This window comes from Eucyclogobius newberryi, unplaced genomic scaffold, assembly GCF_026437365.1.
Source record: "Eucyclogobius newberryi isolate DKJ021-1_F unplaced genomic scaffold, fEucNew1.0.hap1 SCAF_2, whole genome shotgun sequence".
Lineage (NCBI taxonomy): Eukaryota > Metazoa > Chordata > Actinopteri > Gobiiformes > Gobiidae > Eucyclogobius > Eucyclogobius newberryi.
The window spans coordinates 47,155,818-47,178,295 of NW_027315834.1; the positions used below are offsets into that span (position 1 = coordinate 47,155,818).

At 44.2% G+C, this 22,478-nt stretch overlaps 1 protein-coding gene and 1 long non-coding RNA gene across 2 annotated transcripts in view; both read left to right on the forward strand.

Moving 5' to 3' along the window:
* Nucleotides 1-22,478, forward strand: part of LOC140367088 (uncharacterized) — a 195,268-nt gene that overhangs the window by 21,383 nt on the left and 151,407 nt on the right. The window lies entirely within an intron of this gene.
* e2f7 (E2F transcription factor 7) lies at nucleotides 1,022-18,250 on the forward strand. The gene is made up of 11 exons (XM_072455218.1): nucleotides 1,022-1,111; nucleotides 3,313-3,600; nucleotides 4,205-4,361; nucleotides 9,262-9,495; nucleotides 10,181-10,336; nucleotides 11,374-11,673; nucleotides 12,533-12,605; nucleotides 13,069-13,396; nucleotides 16,215-16,299; nucleotides 17,420-17,655; nucleotides 18,083-18,250. Exons 1-11 carry the CDS (start codon nucleotides 1,022-1,024, stop codon nucleotides 18,236-18,238), a joined length of 2,103 nt encoding a protein of 700 aa, XP_072311319.1. The 3' UTR covers nucleotides 18,239-18,250.

Sequence of the window (22,478 nt, forward strand, 5' to 3'; positions counted from 1 at the left end):
TAAAAGTACGACGTTTGGAAAAACTCCGAAGTCATGTTTAGCCATTTTTTAAGCAATATGGCCGACATTTGGTTGGGCGGACGGCGTTGCCGTGATAATATTTTTTACTTCTCTTGTCACCATCTACCTCGGCGCCAAATTTCATGATTCTACGATCAGATTTTTTTGGGGTCATTTCCCATCTCTCAATGCATTTTTGGTACATTTGGGGGCGCTGACGCGCCAATTTTTTTAATTTTAGAAAAGGGAAATAGCCAGAATGTAGAGAGGCACGATTTTTAGAGGTATGCAAATTTTTGTGACTTTTCGTCAATGTTCACTTGGTGAAAAATAGGGGGGTTGGTCCCGAGAAGAAGAAGAAAGAATAATATTCCGATGCGAAAACAATGTTTCCCATTTTTCAAATATCATAAACTATACATTTTCGGAAAGCGCTCGCGCTTTCCTTCCTCATGGTGTGGGTCCCTGGTCACTGACGGATACTTTCGTTAATTTTGAGTGGGCTCCGCCCACTTTGTGTTTTTTGCCCTCTATACAGTAATAATGTTCAATTTTTGCATTACATGCTTATATGCACGGAACATGCAAGAGATGGGGAACGTATTCGTGAGCTACTTAGCGCAAATGAGTGCTTTATATGGGGATGACGACCGCTTCGCGGTCGTCATCTCAATGTAAAATGCTCGTTTAGTGCGCACTTTTGCACGGGCTTCGCCCGTTTACAACGGTAATGTTCCATTTTCCTACTACTAATTAGTATGCACGGGGCGTGCATGAGTGAAGGAGTGCGTTAGTGAGTGTTTGGAAGTGGGCGAGCGCTTCGCGCTCGATTTCGTGCGCACTACGTGCGCACTTTCGCAGCCGTGCTTCGCACGGCCTTACGAGATTAATAGGCCTCTCGCCAGCTTGTGGCGCTCGGGCCTAATAATAATAATAATGATGATAATAATAATAATAATAATAATAACCCGACTCTTTCACTGAAATAACTCTAAATGTTTTATATTTCAGGTTTTCTAAAATGGAGGTCGAATGTTTGACCCTGAAAGACCTGACGAGCCCGAGGACCAGTTTTGTCCTGACGGAGGACGAGGACCAGAGCGAACACAAGGTGAGAGCAAGGACCTGAGCACACACCAGGTGAGAGCAAGGACCTGAGCACACACCAGGTGATAGCGAGGACCTGAGCACACACCAGGTGAGAGCAAGGACCTGAGCACACACCAGGTGAGAACAAGGACCTGAGCACACACCAGGTGAGAGCAAGGACCTGAGCACACACCAGGTGAGAGCGAGGACCCGAGCACACACCAGGTGAGAGCGAGGACCTGAGCACACACCAGGTGAGAGCAAGGACCTGAGCACACACCAGGTGAGAGCAAGGACCTGAGCACACACCAGGTGAGAACAAGGACCTGAGCACACACCAGGTGAGAGCGAGGACCCGAGCAAACACCAGGTGAGAGCGAGGACCAGGTGAGAGCGAGGACCCGAGCAAACACCAGGTGAGAGCGAGGACCCGAGCACACACCAGGTGAGAGCGAGGACCCGAGCACACACCAGGTGAGAGCGAGGACCTGAGCACAAACCAGGTGAGAGCGAGGACCTGAGCACACACCAAGTGAGAACAAGGACCTGAGCACACACCAGGTGAGAGCGAGGACCCGAGCACACACCAGGTGAGAGCGAGGACCTGAGCACACACCAAGTGAGAACAAGGACCTGAGCACACACCAGGTGAGAGCGAGGACCCGAGCACACACCAGGTGAGAGCGAGGACCTGAGCACACACCAAGTGAGAGCGAGGACCTGAGCACAAACCAGGTGAGAGCGAGGAGCTGAGCACACACCAGGTGAGAGCGAGGACCTGAGCAAACACCAGGTGAGAGCGAGGACCCGAGCACACACCAGGTGAGAGCGAGGACCTGAGCACAAACCAGGTGAGAGCGAGGACCTGAGCACACACCAAGTGAGAACAAGGACCTGAGCACACACCAGGTGAGAGCGAGGACCCGAGCACACACCAGGTGAGAGCGAGGACCTGAGCACAAACCAGGTGAGAGCGAGGACCTGAGCACACACCAAGTGAGAACAAGGACCTGAGCACACACCAGGTGAGAGCGAGGACCCGAGCACACACCAGGTGAGAGCGAGGACCTGAGCACACACCAAGTGAGAGCGAGGACCTGAGCACAAACCAGGTGAGAGCGAGGAGCTGAGCACACACCAGGTGAGAGCGAGGACCTGAGCAAACACCAGGTGAGAGCGAGGACCTGAGCAAACACCAGGTGAGAGCGAGTCGCAAGCGGCGTGAACGTGGGACGGATCAGAGCGCCGCACACACTTCGACACCATAACCACCGTTTTTATTTACCACACGGACAGAAAGGAAACAGGTAAAACAAAAGAGATGAAATAGAAGTCGTGGATTGTGATGTGGAATTGCAAAAGGACGAAGAACGATGAAAACAAGTGTTCAAACGTGCAGGTCATCATGAGCGTGCACCGTTAATCGCAGCAATAGTTCTGAGGAAGATGATTAACTTGAGGCCATCATGGTTTGTGGGGATGTGACGCTACACAACCGAAATCGGGAACTGAACCTGAAACCGCGTCGCTCACCCCGGATTAAATGGAAGCCGGAGACGTATCGAGCACAAGACGCGCCGTCGTCAACGTGTCCCGCGAGTCGAAACGCCCCAAACCACAGATGTGGCTCGTAATAAATGTCATTAAACCGTTTGCTATTCATTTATTTAGTCATACGGTATTTTTAAGTGGAAGGGCAGTATTTTAATCAACGGTAAAATCTCGTTAGCGCGTTAGCATAACCGCCAAAGTCATTTTTCAAGGTTTTCGGGAAAATAGAAGAACACTTTACGTTTATCGTAGAGATGAGAGTTTTTTAATGAGTGAAAAGAGACAAATAAAACACAAAACTGAAACAAAAACGATCACGACATAATCACGACCTTCATTTCACGATCTCGATTGTCGGTATCGTGTGGGGAGAGGCTGGCGGACTTGTAGAAATACTACTTTTTCCTTTTTAAAAATCGTCCTCGACAAGCTTTCGTGCAAATCCTTACGTCAGCGTTCCCGACAAATTGAGTTGTAAAAGTAAAAACCGTCGTTTCTTCACGTCGCCGGCACCGAAATGCAGCAAAGCATCATGGACTCTGTAGCGCCTCGTGTTTTTTGAGCCGTTACTGCAACAAAACGATGAACGTCGACAGAAAGAGCGAAGAAGCTCTTTGACGATACGATATCACAGTATTTCGCTTACCGTCTCGTGATTCCTCGTCTCCGTAGGAAAACCTGTGCCTTGAGAGGAGGAGAGCCACGCCCCTGAAGGACGCCGCCGGCTCCGCCCCGCTCCCGCACCCTACCCACGTCACGCCCGTCAAACGCGGGGCCGGGTCTTCGCCGGCGGAGCCCTGGTCGCCCACCGCCAACCTGAAGATGCTGATCAGCGCCGCCAGTCCGGACATCCGGGACCGCGAGCTGAGGAAAGTCCTGCTCAGGCCCATCGAGAACGAGACGGAGGCGGCCGGGAGCCCCGAGCCGCCGGTCGCCGAGGACGACGCCGACGAGTCACAGGTGCGGACGGGACGGGCGTGTTCGGGGTTTGGGCGAGCGTTAGAAAATTATGTTTAACGACAAAGCAATAGAGCTGTGACTAGGGACGTGACAATTTCAGATGTTAGCGTGACGATTGTTGCTAGGGTAAATGTCACGATTTAACGATTGTTGGCGATTATTAACAACCAAAACAGCAACAAATCGTATCTTGTTTTTTCTACATTAACGCTCATCAATAATTTAGATCGTTTATGAGACTAAACTGTCTAAATTTGACATAAACCGCAAGATAAAATAGGACTTTACAACAGAAAGGACGTCGTTTCTGAAATCGTCACATTTCTTATAAAACTAAAAAATACATACTTTTCTATCAATTGCGTGGTTTTGTTTGATTTTTTACAACATAAAGCAACAAAAACCAGCCAAAGAGAACACAAGTCGAGTCGAGTCTGAACCAAAGTAGCGACTCAACTCTGGTATATTGAGTTATCAGCTGTTATTTGATTTCCAATGCAAATAAAATCACTGGCCTTCGTGAACAGGTCGTCTTCTTCTAACATCACGCGTCGTATTTATCGGCGACGGTTTGTTTTCGGTGACGGTTTGTCTTGATTTCCAGTTCGACGCGCTGGAGGAGGACGAGGCGGAGAAGAAGCCCAGTCGGAAGCAGAAGAGTCTGGGTTTGTTGTGTCAGAAGTTCCTGGCGCTTTACCCGGACTATCCGCCGCCCAACAATCCCATCTGGATCTCCCTGGACAAGGTCGCCACCAGCCTGGGTACGACAGCTCCTCAAACACCCACATCTGCCACCGAGAACAGACATTACATCATGAAACGCACTTTAAAGTAATAACAGATGAGAGAACATGGTGAATAGGTGTACGTATGCTAACGCTAACACCTTCAGCTACATGACGTATGCCAACGCTAACACCTTCAGCTACATGACGCATGCTAACGCTAACACCTTCAGCTACATGACGTATGCTAACGCTAACACCTTCAGCTACATGACGTATGCTAACGCTAACACCTTCAGCTACATGACGTATGCCAACGCTAACACCTTCAGCTACATGACGTATGCTAACGTTAACACCTTCAGCTACATGACGTATGCTAACGCTAACACCTTCAGCTACATGACGTATGCTAACGCTAACACCTTCAGCTACATGACGTATGCTAACGCTAACACCTTCAGCTACATGACGTATGCCAACGCTAACACCTTCAGCTACATGACGTATGCTAACGTTAACACCTTCAGCTACATGACGTATGCTAACGCTAACACCTTCAGCTACATGACGTATGCTAACGCTAACACCTTCAGCTACATGACGTATGCTAACGCTAACACCTTCAGCTACATGACGTATGCTAACGCTAACACCTTCAGCTACATGACGTATGCTAACGCTAACACCTTCAGCTACATGACGTATGCTAACGCTAACACCTTCAGCTACATGACGTATGCTAACGCTAACACCTTCAGCTACATGACGTATGCTAACGCTAACACCTTCAGCTACATGACGTATGCTAACGCTAACACCTTCAGCTACATGACGTATGCTAACGCTAACACCTTCAGCTACATGACGTATGCTAACGCTAACACCTTCAGCTACATGACGTATGCTAACGCTAACACCTTCAGCTACATGACGTATGCCAACGCTAACACCTTCAGCTACATGACGTATGCCAACGTTAACACCTTCAGCTACATGACGTATGCTAACGCTAACACCTTCAGCTACATGACGTATGCTAACGCTAACACCTTCAGCTACATGACGTATGCTAACGCTAACACCTTCAGCTACATGACGTATGCTAACGCTAACACCTTCAGCTACATGACGTATGCTAACGCTAACACCTTCAGCTACATGACGTATGCTAACGCTAACACCTTCAGCTACATGACGTATGCTAACGCTAACACCTTCAGCTACATGACGTATGCTAACGCTAACACCTTCAGCTACATGACGTATGCTAACGCTAACACCTTCAGCTACATGACGTATGCTAACGCTAACACCTTCAGCTACATGACGTATGCTAACGCTAACACCTTCAGCTACATGACGTATGCTAACGCTAACACCTTCAGCTACATGACGTATGCCAACGCTAACACCTTCAGCTACATGACGTATGCCAACGTTAACACCTTCAGCTACATGACGTATGCTAACGCTAACACCTTCAGCTACATGACGTATGCTAACGCTAACACCTTCAGCTACATGACGTATGCTAACGCTAACACCTTCAGCTACATGACGTATGCTAACGCTAACACCTTCAGCTACATGACGTATGCTAACGCTAACACCTTCAGCTACATGACGTATGCTAACGCTAACACCTTCAGCTACATGACGTATGCTAACGCTAACACCTTCAGCTACATGACGTATGCTAACGCTAACACCTTCAGCTACATGACGTATGCTAACGCTAACACCTTCAGCTACATGACGTATGCTAACGCTAACACCTTCAGCTACATGACGTATGCTAACGCTAACACCTTCAGCTACATGACGTATGCTAACGCTAACACCTTCAGCTACATGAGGCACAGACAGAACTGTGGTAAGTGTCTGGTATGTTAACGTAACATATGAACAGTTATTCAGATAACTATAGCATAAAGAACATGCTAACAAGTTTAGCAAAGCATCAGTTTTACCCCAAATCACTAAATCCATTGAATTCTTCTTCCTCTGTGTCACTTCTAAACAACTCCACAAACTCCAGAGGAAAAGGAAGTGCAGATTCTTCTTCTGCGTCAATTAGAGCCTAGAGCGCCCTCTCGTGGTTGTCAGTGTGAAAATAACAAATAATATCACATATAAGTCGCTCTGGAGTATAAGTCGCACCCCGGCCAAAACTATGAAAAAAAGTATAGTCCGGAAAATATGGTAATTTATTCATTGTGTCATGAATTGAATTAAATAGACGGCATTGTAAGTGAATAACCGTTTACTGTTGGTGGAAGACGGGATTCGTCACAACAAAACGGCGCAAGAAAAGTGGGCACGTTTTACTCATGGCAGACTAAACCACATGATTACTGCGGTTTAGACGTTTCAACACTAAACGTTGACTTTGCCACGCCCACAGATAACGGCGGACAATGCTTTCCCTGGTCGACTATGTAAACGTCGCACACAGAGCGATGAATGGAGCAGCGTTTGCGCCGTAAACACTGCTCCATCTTTAGCTCCTGACGACGGTTGCTAAGACGCCGCGTCGGTGACAAGCTTCGGTGAGAGTTTGTTGTCGCTCTCTGTAGCGACTCTTTTGTTCCGGCGACGAGCGGCCGGTCAGCGTCCGTCTCTGGATGACCCTCGTTAAGCCGCAACTTTTACTGTTCAGGTTCAGTCGACGTTTTGACTTGAAAGTAGCTTCAGTCGTCACAAAACAAAACTCACACATCGTAATAAAATACACGTCTTCCACTGCGGGGAATGTATCTGTATCACAACATCGGCTGAAGCTATAATCACTACGGCAACACAGTAAATACATCGCAGTAACACCAAGGTCCTGCATCTGATAGAAACGTACTCAACACTGAAAAAGAGACTATGTAAGATAAGATGAGGCTTTATTTGTCCACACAATGGGGAAAGTTCTGTGTTGCAACGCAGTAGATACAGAAGTAAAGAACAGATAACTTGTAGAAAGCTTTAAAAAAACACTCTTAATAGAAAAACTCTTATAAACAAAACTCCTATAGACAGAACCTCTCATATTCTTAATAAGGAATAGAAAGATAAAAATAATAATAATAGTGGCAAAAGTAAACACTCTTATTTACAGCAGTTATATGCACATGAATATGACATTATTGCGTATGATTAAGTCAGTATTGTGCATGGGAATGTTTGTTTTTTATTTACTTTATTTCATGTATTTTTTTTTACTTTTTATCAGTGTTTATTTATTTTTTGCTTAAAACAACAAGAACCAACAAAGAATACAATGATATAGTAAGGTGGTGTCATCCAAAGAAAAGAAGGGTTAAGGCGTGCTATGTTCCCCAAAAAAAGTCCCATTTTGTCCATTTTTCTTTTCTTTTCTTGGTTTTTGCGCATTACGCCTAAATCTGCTTTGATTAATCTCAGTTTTGTTTCCTTAGCTTGTCAGTGATGCCGCATGCAGTTTGTTTATTGGCCTTCTCAAATGCCACAAACTAGACGCTCCATCTTGGTTTTGCTCAGAGCAAAATCATAAAACCGTAAAACAGCAATAAATAAGTACGAAAAATACAATTAAAAACACAGATCACACAACTGTCAAAAGCCAGAGAATAAAAGGGGACCTAAAACACTCCCCTCTGGGACACATTACGACGCGAAGCCGAGCGTTCCAGAGTTTAGGGTCAACCACAGAGAGGGCCCTGTCCCCCCCGGGTTTTAAGTCTCACCTTAGGCCCCGGGACCTCAGGCCTCAGAGCTGGAGCTGGACCTCGGACCACAGCTTGTGAAGGAACCTGAATTTGGTTGAGGTCCGAGATGCAGTGTGAGGCCAGTCCATTCAGACCTTTAAAGACAAACAATAATGTCTTAAAATCAACTTTAAAACCAGAAAGATGGTGCAAAGCAATTTCCAACCTCTCAAGCGACCTTAAACTTCAGTTGTCGCTTCCTAGTCTTCTTCTACTGTGTCCAACCTCTCAAGCGACCTTAAACTTCAGTTGTCGCTTCCTAGTCTTCTTCTACTGTGTCCAACCTCTCAAGCGACCTTAAACTTCAGTTGTCGCTTCCTAGTCTTCTTCTACTGTGTCCAACCTCTCAAGCGACCTTAAACTTCAGTTGTCGCTTCCTAGTCTTCTTCTACTGTGTCCAACCTCTCAAGCGACCTTAAACTTCAGTTGTCGCTTCCTAGTCTTCTTCTACTGTGTCCAACCTCTCAAGCGACCTTAAACTTCAGTTGTCGCTTCCTAGTCTTCTTCTACTGTGTCCAACCTCTCAAGCGACCTTAAACTTCAGTTGTCGCTTCCTAGTCTTCTTCTACTGTGTCCAACCTCTCAAGCGACCTTAAACTTCAGTTGTCGCTTCCTAGTCTTCTTCTACTGTGTCCAACCTCTCAAGCGACCTTAAACTTCAGTTGTCGCTTCCTAGTCTTCTTCTACTGTGTCCAACCTCTCAAGCGACCTTAAACTTCAGTTGTCGCTTCCTAGTCTTCTTCTACTGTGTCCAACCTCTCAAGCGACCTTAAACTTCAGTTGTCGCTTCCTAGTCTTCTTCTACTGTGTCCAACCTCTCAAGCGACCTTAAACTTCAGTTGTCGCTTCCTAGTCTTCTTCTACTGTGTCCAACCTCTCAAGCGACCTTAAACTTCAGTTGTCGCTTCCTAGTCTTCTTCTACTGTGTCCAACCTCTCAAGCGACCTTAAACTTCAGTTGTCGCTTCCTAGTCTTCTTCTACTGTGTCCAACCTCTCAAGCGACCTTAAACTTCAGTTGTTGCTTCCTAGTCTTCTACTGTGTCCAACCTCTCCAGCGACCTTAAACTTCAGTTGTCGCTTCCTAGTCTTCTTCTACTGTGTCCAACCTCTCAAGCGACCTTAAACTTCAGTTGTCGCTTCCTAGTCCACTTCTTCTGCTGAAACGGCGTAGTAGTGCTGACGTGAACGTGGCGTGCAGGTGTGGAGCGGCGGCGCATCTACGACATCGTGAACGTCCTGGAGTCGCTGATGATCGTGGGGCGGATGGCGAAGAACAGCTACTCGTGGTACGGCCGGCGGCGCCTGGAGTCCATGCTGAAGGAGCTGCAGAGCCGGGGCCGGGAGCAGGGCTACCACCTCCAGATGGAGCCGGGGGCCGAGGCCGGGGCCCGGGACTGCGGCGCCAACGAGGAGGCGGAGGACGGCGCCAACGGTGAGGACGCGCCCTATCGCCCAGTCGGACTCGCGCGGGTCTTAAACGGCTTCGTGACAGAAGCGGGTCATTGACTTCCTGTTGCAATAGAGGCTAGAGAGAGCGTCGCCACGGTAACCAATCGTGTACAACGTCCAGTTCCGGCAGCCATTTTGTAGTGGGAATTTCACTTAAGAACTCGGACAAACTAACAGAGAACTGCACTTTTTAATCACAATTTTGCCCCTTCATACTGATAAGCCCCGCCCCTTCATACTGATAAGCCCCGCCCCTTCATACTGATAAGCCCCGCCCCTTCATACTGATAAGCCCCTCCTCTTCACACTGATAAGCCCCGCCCCTTCACACTGATAAGCCCCTCCTTTTCACACTGATAAGCCCCGCCCCTTCATACTGATAAGCCCCTCCTCTTCATACTGTTAAGCCCCTCCTCTTCACACTGATAAGCCCCGCCCCTTTATACTTGTAGGCCCTGCCTCTTCATACTAATAAGCCCCGCCCCTTCATACCAATAAACCCCGCCCCTTCATACTGCTGTAAATAGTAAATAGAAAAGTGGCTACGTGATATTTTACAAAGAATCACATTAAGAACAGGGATGTGGGCGGGGATAGGGGGTAGGTGAAAGCGAGGATTTACACCGTATGGTTAAATGCCATGTCATGAATGTGGTTTGTTTTGGCAGGTGCAGGAAACAGGAAGGACAAGTCTCTGCGCATCATGAGTCAGAAGTTTGTGATGCTTTTCCTCGTCTCCAAAACCAAAACAGTGACGTTAGACGCAGCGGCGAAAATCCTGATCGAGGACGGACAAGACTCATCCAGCCACAGCAAATACAAGAGTGAGACATTATTCATCATTATCTCTTTTCCTCAGAACAATGTTATAATTACAATAAGAGCTGCACAAGTCTGGGACTTTGTTCAATCTGGATCTAGTCCGAGTTTAGACCTGGTATAAGTAAGTTCTGGTACAACCTAGTTCAAACCTGGTTTAGTCCTGGTTAAGACCTGGTTTAGTCCTGGTTAAGACCTAGTTCAAACCTGGTTTAGTCCTGGTTAAGACCTAGTTCAAACCTGGTTTAGTCCTGGTTAAGACCTGGTTTAGTCCTGGTTAAGACCTAGTTCAAACCTGGTTTAGTCCTGGTTAAGACCTAGTTTAAACCTGGTTTAGTCCTGGTTAAGACCTAGTTTAAACCTGGTTTAGTCCTGGTTAAGACCTAGTTTAAACCTGGTTTAGTCCTGGTTAAGACCTAGTTCAAACCTGGTTTAGTCCTGGTTAAGACCTAGTTTAAACCTGGTTTAGTCCTGGTTAAGACCTAGTTCAAACCTGGTTTAGTCCTGGTTAAGACCTAGTTCAAACCTGGTTTAGTCCTGGTTAAGACCTAGTTTAAACCTGGTTTAGTCCTGGTTAAGACCTAGTTTAAACCTGGTTTAGTCCTGGTTAAGACCTAGTTTAAACCTGGTTTAGTCCTGGTTAAGACCTAGTTCAAACCTGGTTTAGTCCTGGTTAAGACCTAGTTTAAACCTGGTTTAGTCCTGGTTAAGACCTAGTTTAAACCTGGTTTAGTCCTGGTTAAGACCTAGTTTAAACCTGGTTTAGTCCTGGTTAAGACCTAGTTTAAACCTGGTTTAGTCCTGGTTAAGACCTAGTTTAAACCTGGTTTAGTCCTGGTTAAGACCTAGTTTAATCCTGGTTTAGTCCACATTAGTCTGTGTTTGGTACTTGTTTATTTATGTTTCCTCAAACCTGATTTGAAATACCTTCTGTTCCCCACACTCGCCTTGTTAGCTGCATAACTATATTTTGACAGAAACTCTGACTCTTTTAATCTTAATCCCTTCGTTTGAGTTCTAACTCTCTTTCCGTCCTTTGCAGCTAAAGTCCGCCGCTTGTACGACATCGCCAACGTCTTGACCAGTTTGAGCCTCATCAGCAAAGTCCACGTGCGCGAAGAACGAGGCAGGAAACCGGCGTTCAAGTGGCTCGGCCCGACCGAGTTTGCCGGCGCGGGAGCGCCGCCCCCTGCTGGACCGGAGGCGGCGCAGAGGGTCGCCACGCACGACCTGAACCGGCTCAAAATGTCCCGTCACGCCTCCTTCAACGCCACGCCCACTTCTGCCGCCGTTCAGCGACTGGTCAACTCCGCCCCCAACAGTCCGCGCCGGGAACACGCAGGTCAGAGGTCACGTTCGTGTTGTATTTGAACTTTATTTTACTTTTACTGTTGATCCTACGAGTACTAAAATGCAGATACAGTTTGTTTTAAAGTCAGGATTCATTTCAAAGTCTTTAAATATTTCTGAAAACTCAAACTAATAACTAATACTCAAACTGTTTCTACAGTTCTTAAAGGAACCGTGTGTAAGATTTGGATTCTTCAGTCGTGCTCAAATCAAATACAGCTTTTACCGAGTTTAATTCAGATTTATTCTCGGCGACATAAACATCATCGTCGTGATTAGTGGGACGTGTTCAAAGGGTCAAATGTGCGCAACGTTCTTAGAAAATAACTGAGAAATACATCAGCTAAAACGAGATAAGAAGTAAACAAAAGATCAGCTGAAGAGCGTTATAAACTGCTGGTGAATATCACTCAAAATACTAAATACTGGATCTCGATACGATGAGAAATACTCGACTCCCAGCACTATTTTTGATGCCGTCGTGAGAGTTTAAACTTGGTATTATTCAGGCCGAGGTTTCAAACAACAGACTTACATTTCAACACTAAATACTGGTGGTTTGTGATCTGGATCCGCTAAAGCTCGCGGTCGTTTCTTTAGCCTCAACACTTTTCAGATTTACAATACTTTTGACTGCTCTAACGCTAACTTTAGCATTTAGCATCATTTAGCACCGTTCAGTAAACGTCTGTGGCGTGTAACGGCCTGGACAAGAGTCTTTATCCCGGTTAAATAAGAGTTAAAATAAGAACACTCGGAGCTGTGTGACGGACAGGAGGAGGCGGAGGAAGAGGAAGAGGCGGAGGAAGAGTCGTGGGTGTCGGTTCTAAAGGTCGTTCTTGTGTCCACAGCGGAGCAGAACCAGCCCGTGGATTACTCCAGGAAGAGCCCCGTGTGTCGGCTGCAGTTTGGAAACGCTTCAGAGTGAGTTCATTTGTTCTCCGCCTCGTCCTCCTCTTTCTCCTTCTCTTTCTCCTCTTTCTCTTTCTCCACCTCTTTCTCCTCCTCTTTCTCGTCTCTGTTTTCCACCTCCTCCGCACAGACGCAGACGTGCAGGTGCAGGAGCAAGTGCAGGAGCAGGAGCAGGTGCAGGAGCAGGAGCAGGTGCAGGAGCAGGAGCAGGTGCAGGAGCAGGTGCAGGAGCAGGAGCAGGTGCAGGAGCACCGTTTATGAGCCGTGCTTTTCACTGTGAACACTAGAGGGCAGTGTTGTTGTTCTGAGAGGAGATGGACCAAACATGATGGTGTCACTGCTGTTGTCATGGAGAACGAAATACATTAGAATATTGACATTATCGTCCATTAAAACTATTACAAATGTCAAGTGTCATTCCTGCCGTTTTGTGCTCCAACCATGTGACTAAAGTAAGTGTTTTTTGTGTGTTCAGAGCCCGCCCCGCCCCCGCCGGCCCTCAGACTCTGGTGCCCCGCCCACAGCCCACCCTCCTCATGCACTCGCTCCGCCCTGGACAAGTCTTCGCCTCGTCTCCTCCTCCTCCTCGCTCCTCGTCCTCCGCTCAGCCTCACTGCCTGGCCTACCTGCCCAGCCTGTCCCAGCCCTCTGTGGTCATGCTCTACAGGGCCGCCGAGCCCCAACCCCAGGGGCCCGAGGGTCAGAGGTCACCCGCGACGGAGGGGGAGGAGGCCAGGAAGAGGAAGCGGGAAGAGGAAGAGGACATGTCCACGGCAAAGAAGGGAATAGAGAATTATACCGAGGTAAAGTCGTACAATCGTTTTATTACACCAAACTGACAAACCTGACGAGGGCGTCGACCACTCATTTAGTAGTTTAATAATAATAATAATAAATATAGCCGCAAGCGGCAATGATCGGCCCTCGCCACGCCGCCGCCACGCCGCAAGAGGAGGGGGCGCTAACGCGCCCCAATTGTTCTTTTATTGCGCCTACTGCTGAATCTGTGACGCTGTCACATCTTCTCCCCTTTGTTTTACCATCAAAAAGCTATTTTATTTTGAATTCTTGGCACAATGTGCGGCTTTGCCGCACAGACACCGTGACTCTTTGAATAAAAATGTGGATCACTTTTGATGGTCCACCCCTGAAGATGAGTCTCACCAAATTTCAGGTTAATAGGGCTGACGCCCTAAGAAGAGTTTGTGAAAGTCTAAAGTGTAAACATGTTCTGGCGATTTCCCCATTGGAATAACATGGAAGGTTTCGGTCATCGTTACGGCAACGCCATAACAATTATGACATGGCTCTCATTGACTTTTTTGATGGGGATGCTAAAATTGAGTTGTGTGTCAAATTTCATATAATTTCGCAAAACTAAACATTTAACCTCCATATAAAATCTGTAGGGGGCGCTGTGGCGCCAAATGAATTTATTTCACTTCAAGTGGGTTTAGGGCAAAGAGTTTAACAACTGATTCTAATTTGACGCAATTCGGACTTTATCTGCGCAAACGGCAGAAATTTTAAATATGGGAGATTTCTGAAATTCTTGCTACAGTTTGCGGCTTCGCCGCACAGAGACCGTGAGAGGTATCAATGTAATTTGGATAACTTTTGATGTCCCACTCCTCAGTAGCATTTTCACCAAATTTCAGCTTTTTAGGGCCAACGCCCTGGGAGGAGTTCGTAAAAGTACGACGTTTGGAAAAACTCCAAAATCATGGTTGGGCGGACGGCGTTGCCGTAATAATATTTTTTACTTCTCTTGTCACCATCTACCTCTGCGCCAAATTTCATGATTCTACGATCAGATTTTTTTTGGGTCATTTCCCATCTCTCAATGCATTTTAGGTACATTTGGGGGCGCTGACGCGCCAATTTTTTTTATTTTAGAAAAGGGAAATAGCCAGAATGTAGAGAGGCACGATTTTTAGAGGTGTGCAAATTGTTGTGACTTTTCGTCAATGTTCACTTGGTGAAAAATAGGGGGGTTGGTCCCGAAAAAAAAAAAAAAAAAGAAGAAGAAGAAGAAGAAGAAGAAGAAGAAGAAGAAGAAGAAGAAGAAGAAGAAGAAGAAGAAGAAGAAGAAGAAGAAGAAGAAGAAGAAGAAGAAGAAGAAGAAGAAGAAGAAGAAGAAGAAGAAGAAGAAGAAGAAGAAGAAGAAGAAGAAGAAGAAGAAGAAGAAGAAGAAGAAGAAGAAGAAGAAGAAGAAGAAGAAGAAGAAGAAGAAGAAGAAGAAGAAGAAGAAGAAGAAGAAGAAGAAGAAGAAGAAGAAGAAGAAGAAGAAGAAGAAGAAGAAGAAGAAGAAGAAGAAGAAGAAGAAGAAGAAGAAGAAGAAGAAGAAGAAGAAGAAGAAGAAGAAGAAGAAGAAGAAGAAGAAGAAGAAGAAGAAGAAGAAGAAGAAGAAAATGTTTCCCATTTTTCAAATATCATAAACTATACATTTTCGCTCATGGTGTGGGTCCCTGGTCACTGACGGGTACTTTCGTTAATTTTGAGTGGGCTCCGCCCACTTTGTGTTTTTGGCCCTCTATACAGTAATAATGTTCAATTTTTGCATTACATGCTTATATGCACGGAACATGCAAGAGATGGGGAACGTATTCGTGAGCTACTTAGGGCAAATGAGTGCTTTACATTGGGATGACGACCGCGAAGCGGTCGTCATCCCAATGTAAAGTGCTCGTTTAGTGCGCACTTTTGCACGGGCTTCGCCCGTTTACAACGGTAATGTTCCATTTTCCTACTACTAATTAGTATGCACGGGGCGTGCATGAGTGAAGGAGTGCGTTAGTGAGTGTTTGGAAGTGGGCGAGCGCTTCGCGCTCGATTTCGTGCGCACTATGTGCGCACTTTCGCAGCCGTGCTTCGCACGGCCTTACGAGATTAATAGGCCTCTCGCCAGCTTGTGGCGCTCGGGCCTAATAATAATAATAATAATAATAATACAGATAACGATAATTAAGAATAAATAATAATAATAATAGAAATAATAATAATAGTAATATAATAATAATACAAATAACGATAATTAAAAATAAATAATACTAGTAATAATAATACAAATAACAATGATTAAAAAAATTATTGTAGTAGTCGTAATAATAATAATAGTCCTAATAATAATAGTAGTAGTCTTAATATTAATACAATTGATACAAATAATTATAATTTAAAAAAATAATAATAATAATAATACAAATAATTATAATAATACAAATAATTATAATTAAAAATAACTAATAATAATAATAATAGGCTACAAAAAGTGCCATACACTGAGAAAATAAGTTTTATGACTGAAATTGAGCCGTAAATCCCCGAAAAAGACGTGGAAAATGTGTAAATTTTAAGTGTATTTGATGTATTTGACGTGCTCCACCAGATCCTCACACAGCTTCACTTCAGCTTCATCTGCATCAAAATCCACGCTCTAAACAACGAATCGATAAAGAATAATCGCTCGACCAATCGATTGTGTGAGATTTTGACATTTTAAACAGCTAAACTGGCTACAAATCACAGGAAATCATCCCTAACAGGACAAATAACTGTGTATGAAGTATTTAGTTTAGTATCAGGTTATTGATCTTTGTTAATGAATCTTTTGTGTTTCAGGCGACTGTGGAGTGTCCAGAGTCCAGCCACAGCCCCGTCAGCGAATCACAGCCCTCGCATTACCTCTACGTGCCCAACAACGCAGGTACAGCCAGAACATGCAGTACATGCAGTACAAGTACACGCACCAGACCACAGATGGGATGTAGTACTCCAGTTCTACCAGTGGGGGGTTGTTCAGTTGTGTTACTGGAGTAAAAGTACAGATACAGGAGCAAAAACATACTCGAGTAAAAGCAAAAGTGTCACCTTATGAAGTCTACTTGAGTAAAAGTATTAAAGTACTGCTTTAAGAGTAAAAAGTGAAAGGTATTTTATTGATTTTGGGAACTATTAAAGTGCCTCTGAACTGAAACGCAGTTAAAATGAATACATTTTGATTTTTAATACAATTTCTACACATTTTATCACAGAGAAGCAATTTTATTTTTTTAGGTTTATAATTTCACTTCCTGTTTGTAATTGATGACATCGCAGTAGGAAATTACCCAGCAAACACTGGGCCAAAACTCATCTAATGTCACTATTTTTAATTTGACAAATAAAAATATTTTACATATAACTTTATTTTGTTGAATTAAACTTTAGTGTGTCAAAAAAGTTGTTTATTTTGTGTAAATTTGCATAAACTTTGACTGGAATGAGTGTGATGTCACGTCCTGTCATTTTCTACAGATTTTTCAACGTTTTCTCCACAAATACCGGCTCGATTGGTGTAAAACTATCATTTATATGTACGACAGGTATAAACACACCAAATAAAGTCTAAATTGAACCTATCATACTCACGTTTAAAGCTTAAAATTGGAGTAAATCTTGATCAGAAATTCTATTCATCTTTCCAGGTTCTCAGTAAATCCTATTTTAGTTTGTTCAAAGGGAAATACAAAAGACGTGTCCATAAACAAACCTTTCAGCCATTTCAGCCGCTCTAAAACCTTGACAAAATATTCTTGTCGTGGAGCAGAAAGTACAAATACACGCGCTGAAACGCAGTGGAGTAAAAGTATCCACCGTAAAAACGTACAGACACCTGAATATTCGACTGAAGTAGAGTTAACTTAAGCTGAATATTCTGATCCGATTGGACAAAATGTGACCAAATGTTGAGTCGTATTTTCCCGCAGATTTAAAGCGATTGTAAAACTGTTTGATAATAATAATAAATATCAGTTAAGATCCTGGTTCGTTGTGTCGTTTGTCAGGTCTGAACAGCCTGAACTTCCTCCTCTCGTCGGCGCACTCGGGCCCCGGCTCCGTCCCGACGTTGGCGGTGCCGTACGTCCTGGTGCCCTCCTCGTCCCTGCCCTCGTACCCGCCCTCGTACCCGCCCTCGTACCCGCTCGTGGCCGTGCAGCAGGCGCCCGCCACCCCGGAGCGGGCGCGGCTGTGCGGGGCGTCGACGCCGCGTTCGGCCGGAGCCACCGTGCCGGAGCCCATGGTGAGTCGTCATGTCGGAGCGGTCAGCAGTGTTGGAGTCTCGCCGCGTTGCAGAGTCTCGCCGCGTTGCAGCGCGTTGGAGAATCTCGCCGCGTTGGAGAGTCTCGCCGCGTTGGAGAGTCTCGCCGCGTTGGAGAGTCTCGCCGTGTTGCAGCGCGTTGGAGAATCTCGCCGCGTTGGAGAGTCTCGCCGCGTTGGAGAGTCTCGCCGCGTTGGAGAGTCTCGCCGCGTTGCAGCGCGTTGGAGTCTCGCCGCGTTGCAGCGCGTTGGAGAGTCTCGCCGCGTTGGAGAGTCGCCACGTAGCAGAGTCTCGCAGCGTTGCAGAGTCTCGCCGCGTTGCAGAGTCTCGCCGCTTTGCAGAGTCTCGCAGCGTTGCAGAGTCTCGCAGAGTCGTGTTTGAAATCTCGTTTCCCGCTCTCTTTCAACAGACTCCTCAAACCCCCAAAGAAAACACGGCGTCCGCTTCCAAATCCTTCTTCCAGACTCCGGCCACGCCCGCGAACACGCCCAGTGCTTTCCCCAACGGGAGGAAACGGGGATCGGCCCAAAGGCGACTGGACGTGGAACAACGGCCAAATATGTAAAACTACAAAAACTAAAAAATACTTTATGTGCTTTTTTTATGTTTTTACAATATGAATAATTGTAAATGTTTTCCTTAAAAAAGATGAATTTTAATTTAGTGTTTTTTACTGATGTGAACGTGCCTCATGGTTAAATAATGGGACACGAGTATGAAGCAGTATTGTGTAACAGTGACCCCTTGTGGTGCCTTTTGTATCATTTTTAGCCTTAATTTGTCCTCTTTAAAATGTGATCAAGCCACAGAACACCCTTAATTATTTGTATGTAAATCCCATTTGCTATTTATATTTTAAATAATATATAAATGTATACAGGGAGTTTTTAAGCACTAAAATTTGAACACTTGAAATATTTTTACTTTTTTTCTCTCTTTTTTTTTAATTCCAAATTGTAAAGTGTAGAGTTGTATGGGTGAGATGTTAAGAAATCTCTAATATTACCAAACCAGTGCACAAGCGGTTGTAAGATTTAACAAAATACACGAGGTTAAAGACGCTGTTCTTAGTTTTGACTGTAAAACGTGTCTTTCTAGTTGATTTAAAAACAGTTTTCAAGTCCAAAGGTATTCCTCACATTCCTCGCGTCCTTATTATTCCCCGTGATGAGTTTATAAGTGCTTTCCACAACTTTCAGAGCTCAAACGCGTAACTGCAGACAGCACACAGCGGTCTCATTTTGACCCTCAAAGCAGCTTTTACATTAAATCTGTTCTCGGACTGAAACTAATTTGACTTTATTACACGGGAAACATTTCATTTTGATGTTGAATTGATGACGATGCTTGCACCAGGACGAGAACGTGATCGTACGAGTCTAAAACGGGGCCAAAGTGAACGTGTGAGCGCAACTTTAAACCAAACAAATGTCAAAACACATGAAAATAAAGTCGCTCTCATACAGTTTGATTTGTCAAAAAAAGAGTTTTTGTTTCAATTTTGAGAAAAATATATAGTAAAATATATTAATCTTAACTGTATTTGAGTCCAATGAATAGTCCGACCTGTAGGGGGCCCTTTAACACGTGTTTCAACTTGAATAAACCTTTACAACTCTAATAAAATCCACTATAAATGATGTTTATAGCTGTGGATTTTCCTCACCCCTTTTTCAAATCCATAATCACAAAATGGTTTGTTTACATGAAGCTACTATCATGTTGTGTTAAACAGTTTATTATTTTTGCTTGTTTAGTGATCAGCTGCTAAAGGAGAATGTTTAACCCTGAGGTACTTGAACGAGCTGTGGCTTTATATCATTTTTTGGAGATAATCAAAGTCCTGTAGGTCACACTTTTGTAAACTGAAGACTGTAGCAACAACAGCTAAAGTCACATTAGCATTTATCTCGCAACATTTCAAAACCGCTGTCGTCGCGGATCGTCGTCGCCGTAACTCGCTTTTTAGACACTTATCGCCGTTTTCTGTCTTGCAACTTGGCTTTTCTTTTCTATATTTTCTGTTTAAAAAAAAGTTTAAAAAGTGATGTGATTTGGGTTTGAAAGAAACGTATACAGCATTCCAGAATTAGTTGGGATTTTTTTAAGACCAACGTTGCATCAATTACGAGACGCTAAATTGTTGCCGTGACAAAAATCTGATCGTTTTCTGATTTCTGGAGTTCTCAGATGATCAAAATGTAAACAGTTGATGCGTGGAATCTGATTTCTGTCTGTGCAGGTTGTGATTGTGCAAAAAAAGGGCAATGTTGGGGGAAAAAGAGTAAACTAAGGGAAATGTGGGGAAAAGAGTAAACTAAGGGCAATGTTGGGGGAAAGAGAGTAAACTAAGGGAAATGTTGGGGGAAAAAGAGTAAACTAAGGGAAATGTGGGGAAAAGAGTAAACTAAGGACAATGTTGGGGGGAAAAGAGTAAACTAAGGACAATGTTGGGGGGAAAAGAGTAAACTAAGGGAAATGTTGGGGAAAAGAGTAAATTAAAGAAAATTTAGCACACAAAAAAGACCAAACTAATGTAGAGCTAAGATTCAAAGAGTAATGTTATAATTGAATTGAACAGTTACTCTAAAAATCCATGGACACATGTTTTTGATCAGATTTCTCTTGTTCTGTAAATACTCACACAAATCAGATTTAATGATTGTGTTTTCTGACCTGGTTAAACAGATTTAAACGGCTGGTTTGTTCACACTCTTATTTGCATATTTAGTTGAACCTCATCCTAATCATTTCATTTCCTAAGCGTGCCACACAAACCCAACGCACACGCTTCAGTCTCAATGTTTTCTCTCTGTTATTATTTTGTATTTTGTGCCATTTCTTTCATTCTCCTGAAATTGCACTGTTTTCTCTTTCTGTGTAAAGACAAACGGCACATTCTCTCCTGTAGTTTCTTCATTCAGTCTGTTCCTCTGCTGTTTACCTTCAATTACATTTGTATTAAAAGATAAAACCAAGCCAAATCTGCTGTTTTTATTTCCAATTTTCCAAAGTTGTGCAAAAAAAAATAAGTATTTTAAATGTGTCTTTGGTGTTTGGATCGGCATTACATGTATTTTTACACTAGATAGATAGAGTTTTCTCTGTCGCTGGTCCTTAAAGGTCCCATATCATGTCAAATGGACTTTTCAGAGCTTTTAACCTCCTTACAGTGCTATTTTTGAAGTGGATTTTTGATTGATTCTTTCAGTCTTTAGCTAGAGAACAGTCTTTATCCTTCCCCTCGGATGAGCAGACAAACGGAGGCTACTCTGAGTTAGCAGCTCCCTGTTTCAGCCCCTCCTCCAGGAAGCTCTCTGTACCTGTAACACGATTATTAAAGTGAGTTGTCAGAATGAGATTGTTTCAGTTTTATTGTACATTTCATTTGTATCCAGACATTGAAGACAATGCATCATGGGTAAAGACATTTCTGGTTTGGTGATCTAATAGAACTGTAACACCATGAATTGTGTTTGATTGTCTAATACAGACATGGGCAAACTACGGCCCGCGGGCCATAGACGGCCCTTTGTCTGTATAATCCGGCCCGCCAAACATATCAAGTAATTTTGCATTTTTTTTGCCCTTAGGCTTTATTAGACCCTGGATAAAAGAATGAAGGGGGAATGAGAGAAGGGAGGACATGCAGTAAATGTCGGAGTCGGGATTTGAACTCACTGCGGCCGGCCTTCAATTTGACCTTTCACCTGTAATGCCCACATTTCCCCAAGAGATAGCGCACTTTGACCTTTTTTGCGCCCTCTTCTTCTCTGTTTAGCTTTTTCCTATGTAAAAACATGACGATGTCACGTCGGATGGATTTAACAGGAGAAATCGTTGGGCTGAAAAGAATCCAGGACAAAGTGAAAGGAAAACCCTGAGCAGATGTTACTTTCCTTCACTGTTTCATCAGAATCACTGTGGAAGTCTGAACTGCTGCTTAACATGTCGTGGATCCCGTTGTAAAACTTAAGAGGACTCCAGCATCGCCACACCATCTGTTCCTGGCCCCGCCCCTCGCTCACATTCTAGAACCCACTGTGGCCCTCGAGTCAGAGAGTTTGCCCGCCCCTGGTCTAACGTTAGGCCAATGGTTCCAAGTACAAAGCAAATAGGAAGGGGGACCAGGCACAGCCCTGTCTCACCCCTCTTTCCAGAGTCAGTGGGGCTGACAGGGGATTTAGAGAAAAGCTTTAGTTTCGGACACTGGGAAAGAAATAAAAAAAACATTCTGCTCGATGTTTCCTGGAAGAGAGAGCAACAAGGCAGAGTTCACACTAATGATCAAACTGTTTATTCAAATATATTTATTAATTTAATGTAGTTTATGAACATAGTGATTCAGTTTTGTTGTTTTTTTAATAATTTTTAAATTATAGTGATTAGCTTGATACAGAAATAGGTATTTAAAAAAACAAGAGTCAAACTCAGAGTGACAATATTTCTGGGGAAAATGATTGACTCTGAAAAATCACAAATCCAGAATGTGTTCAGAGCGCACATTTTAAACATGTAAGACTAAGATGACTAGGACAGAACTGCTAAACTAAAATGAATCTGATGCATTTCAGAAAGTGTTACAGGGTTTGCAGGTTTAATACAAAAGAAGAAAAGAGATTAGACTGTTTGTACAGGGCGGTCTAACTATTACTATTTCCATTTGATTTAACTTCATCTGCAGCTCTAACACAAAAATAATAAGTAAAACCCTAAAACAGCGCAAGGAATTAAAATAACAGCCAATACAAAGCACTAGATTTTCAGCATTAGCCCTTGACACTTCTCCAGTTTCTCTTTCAGTT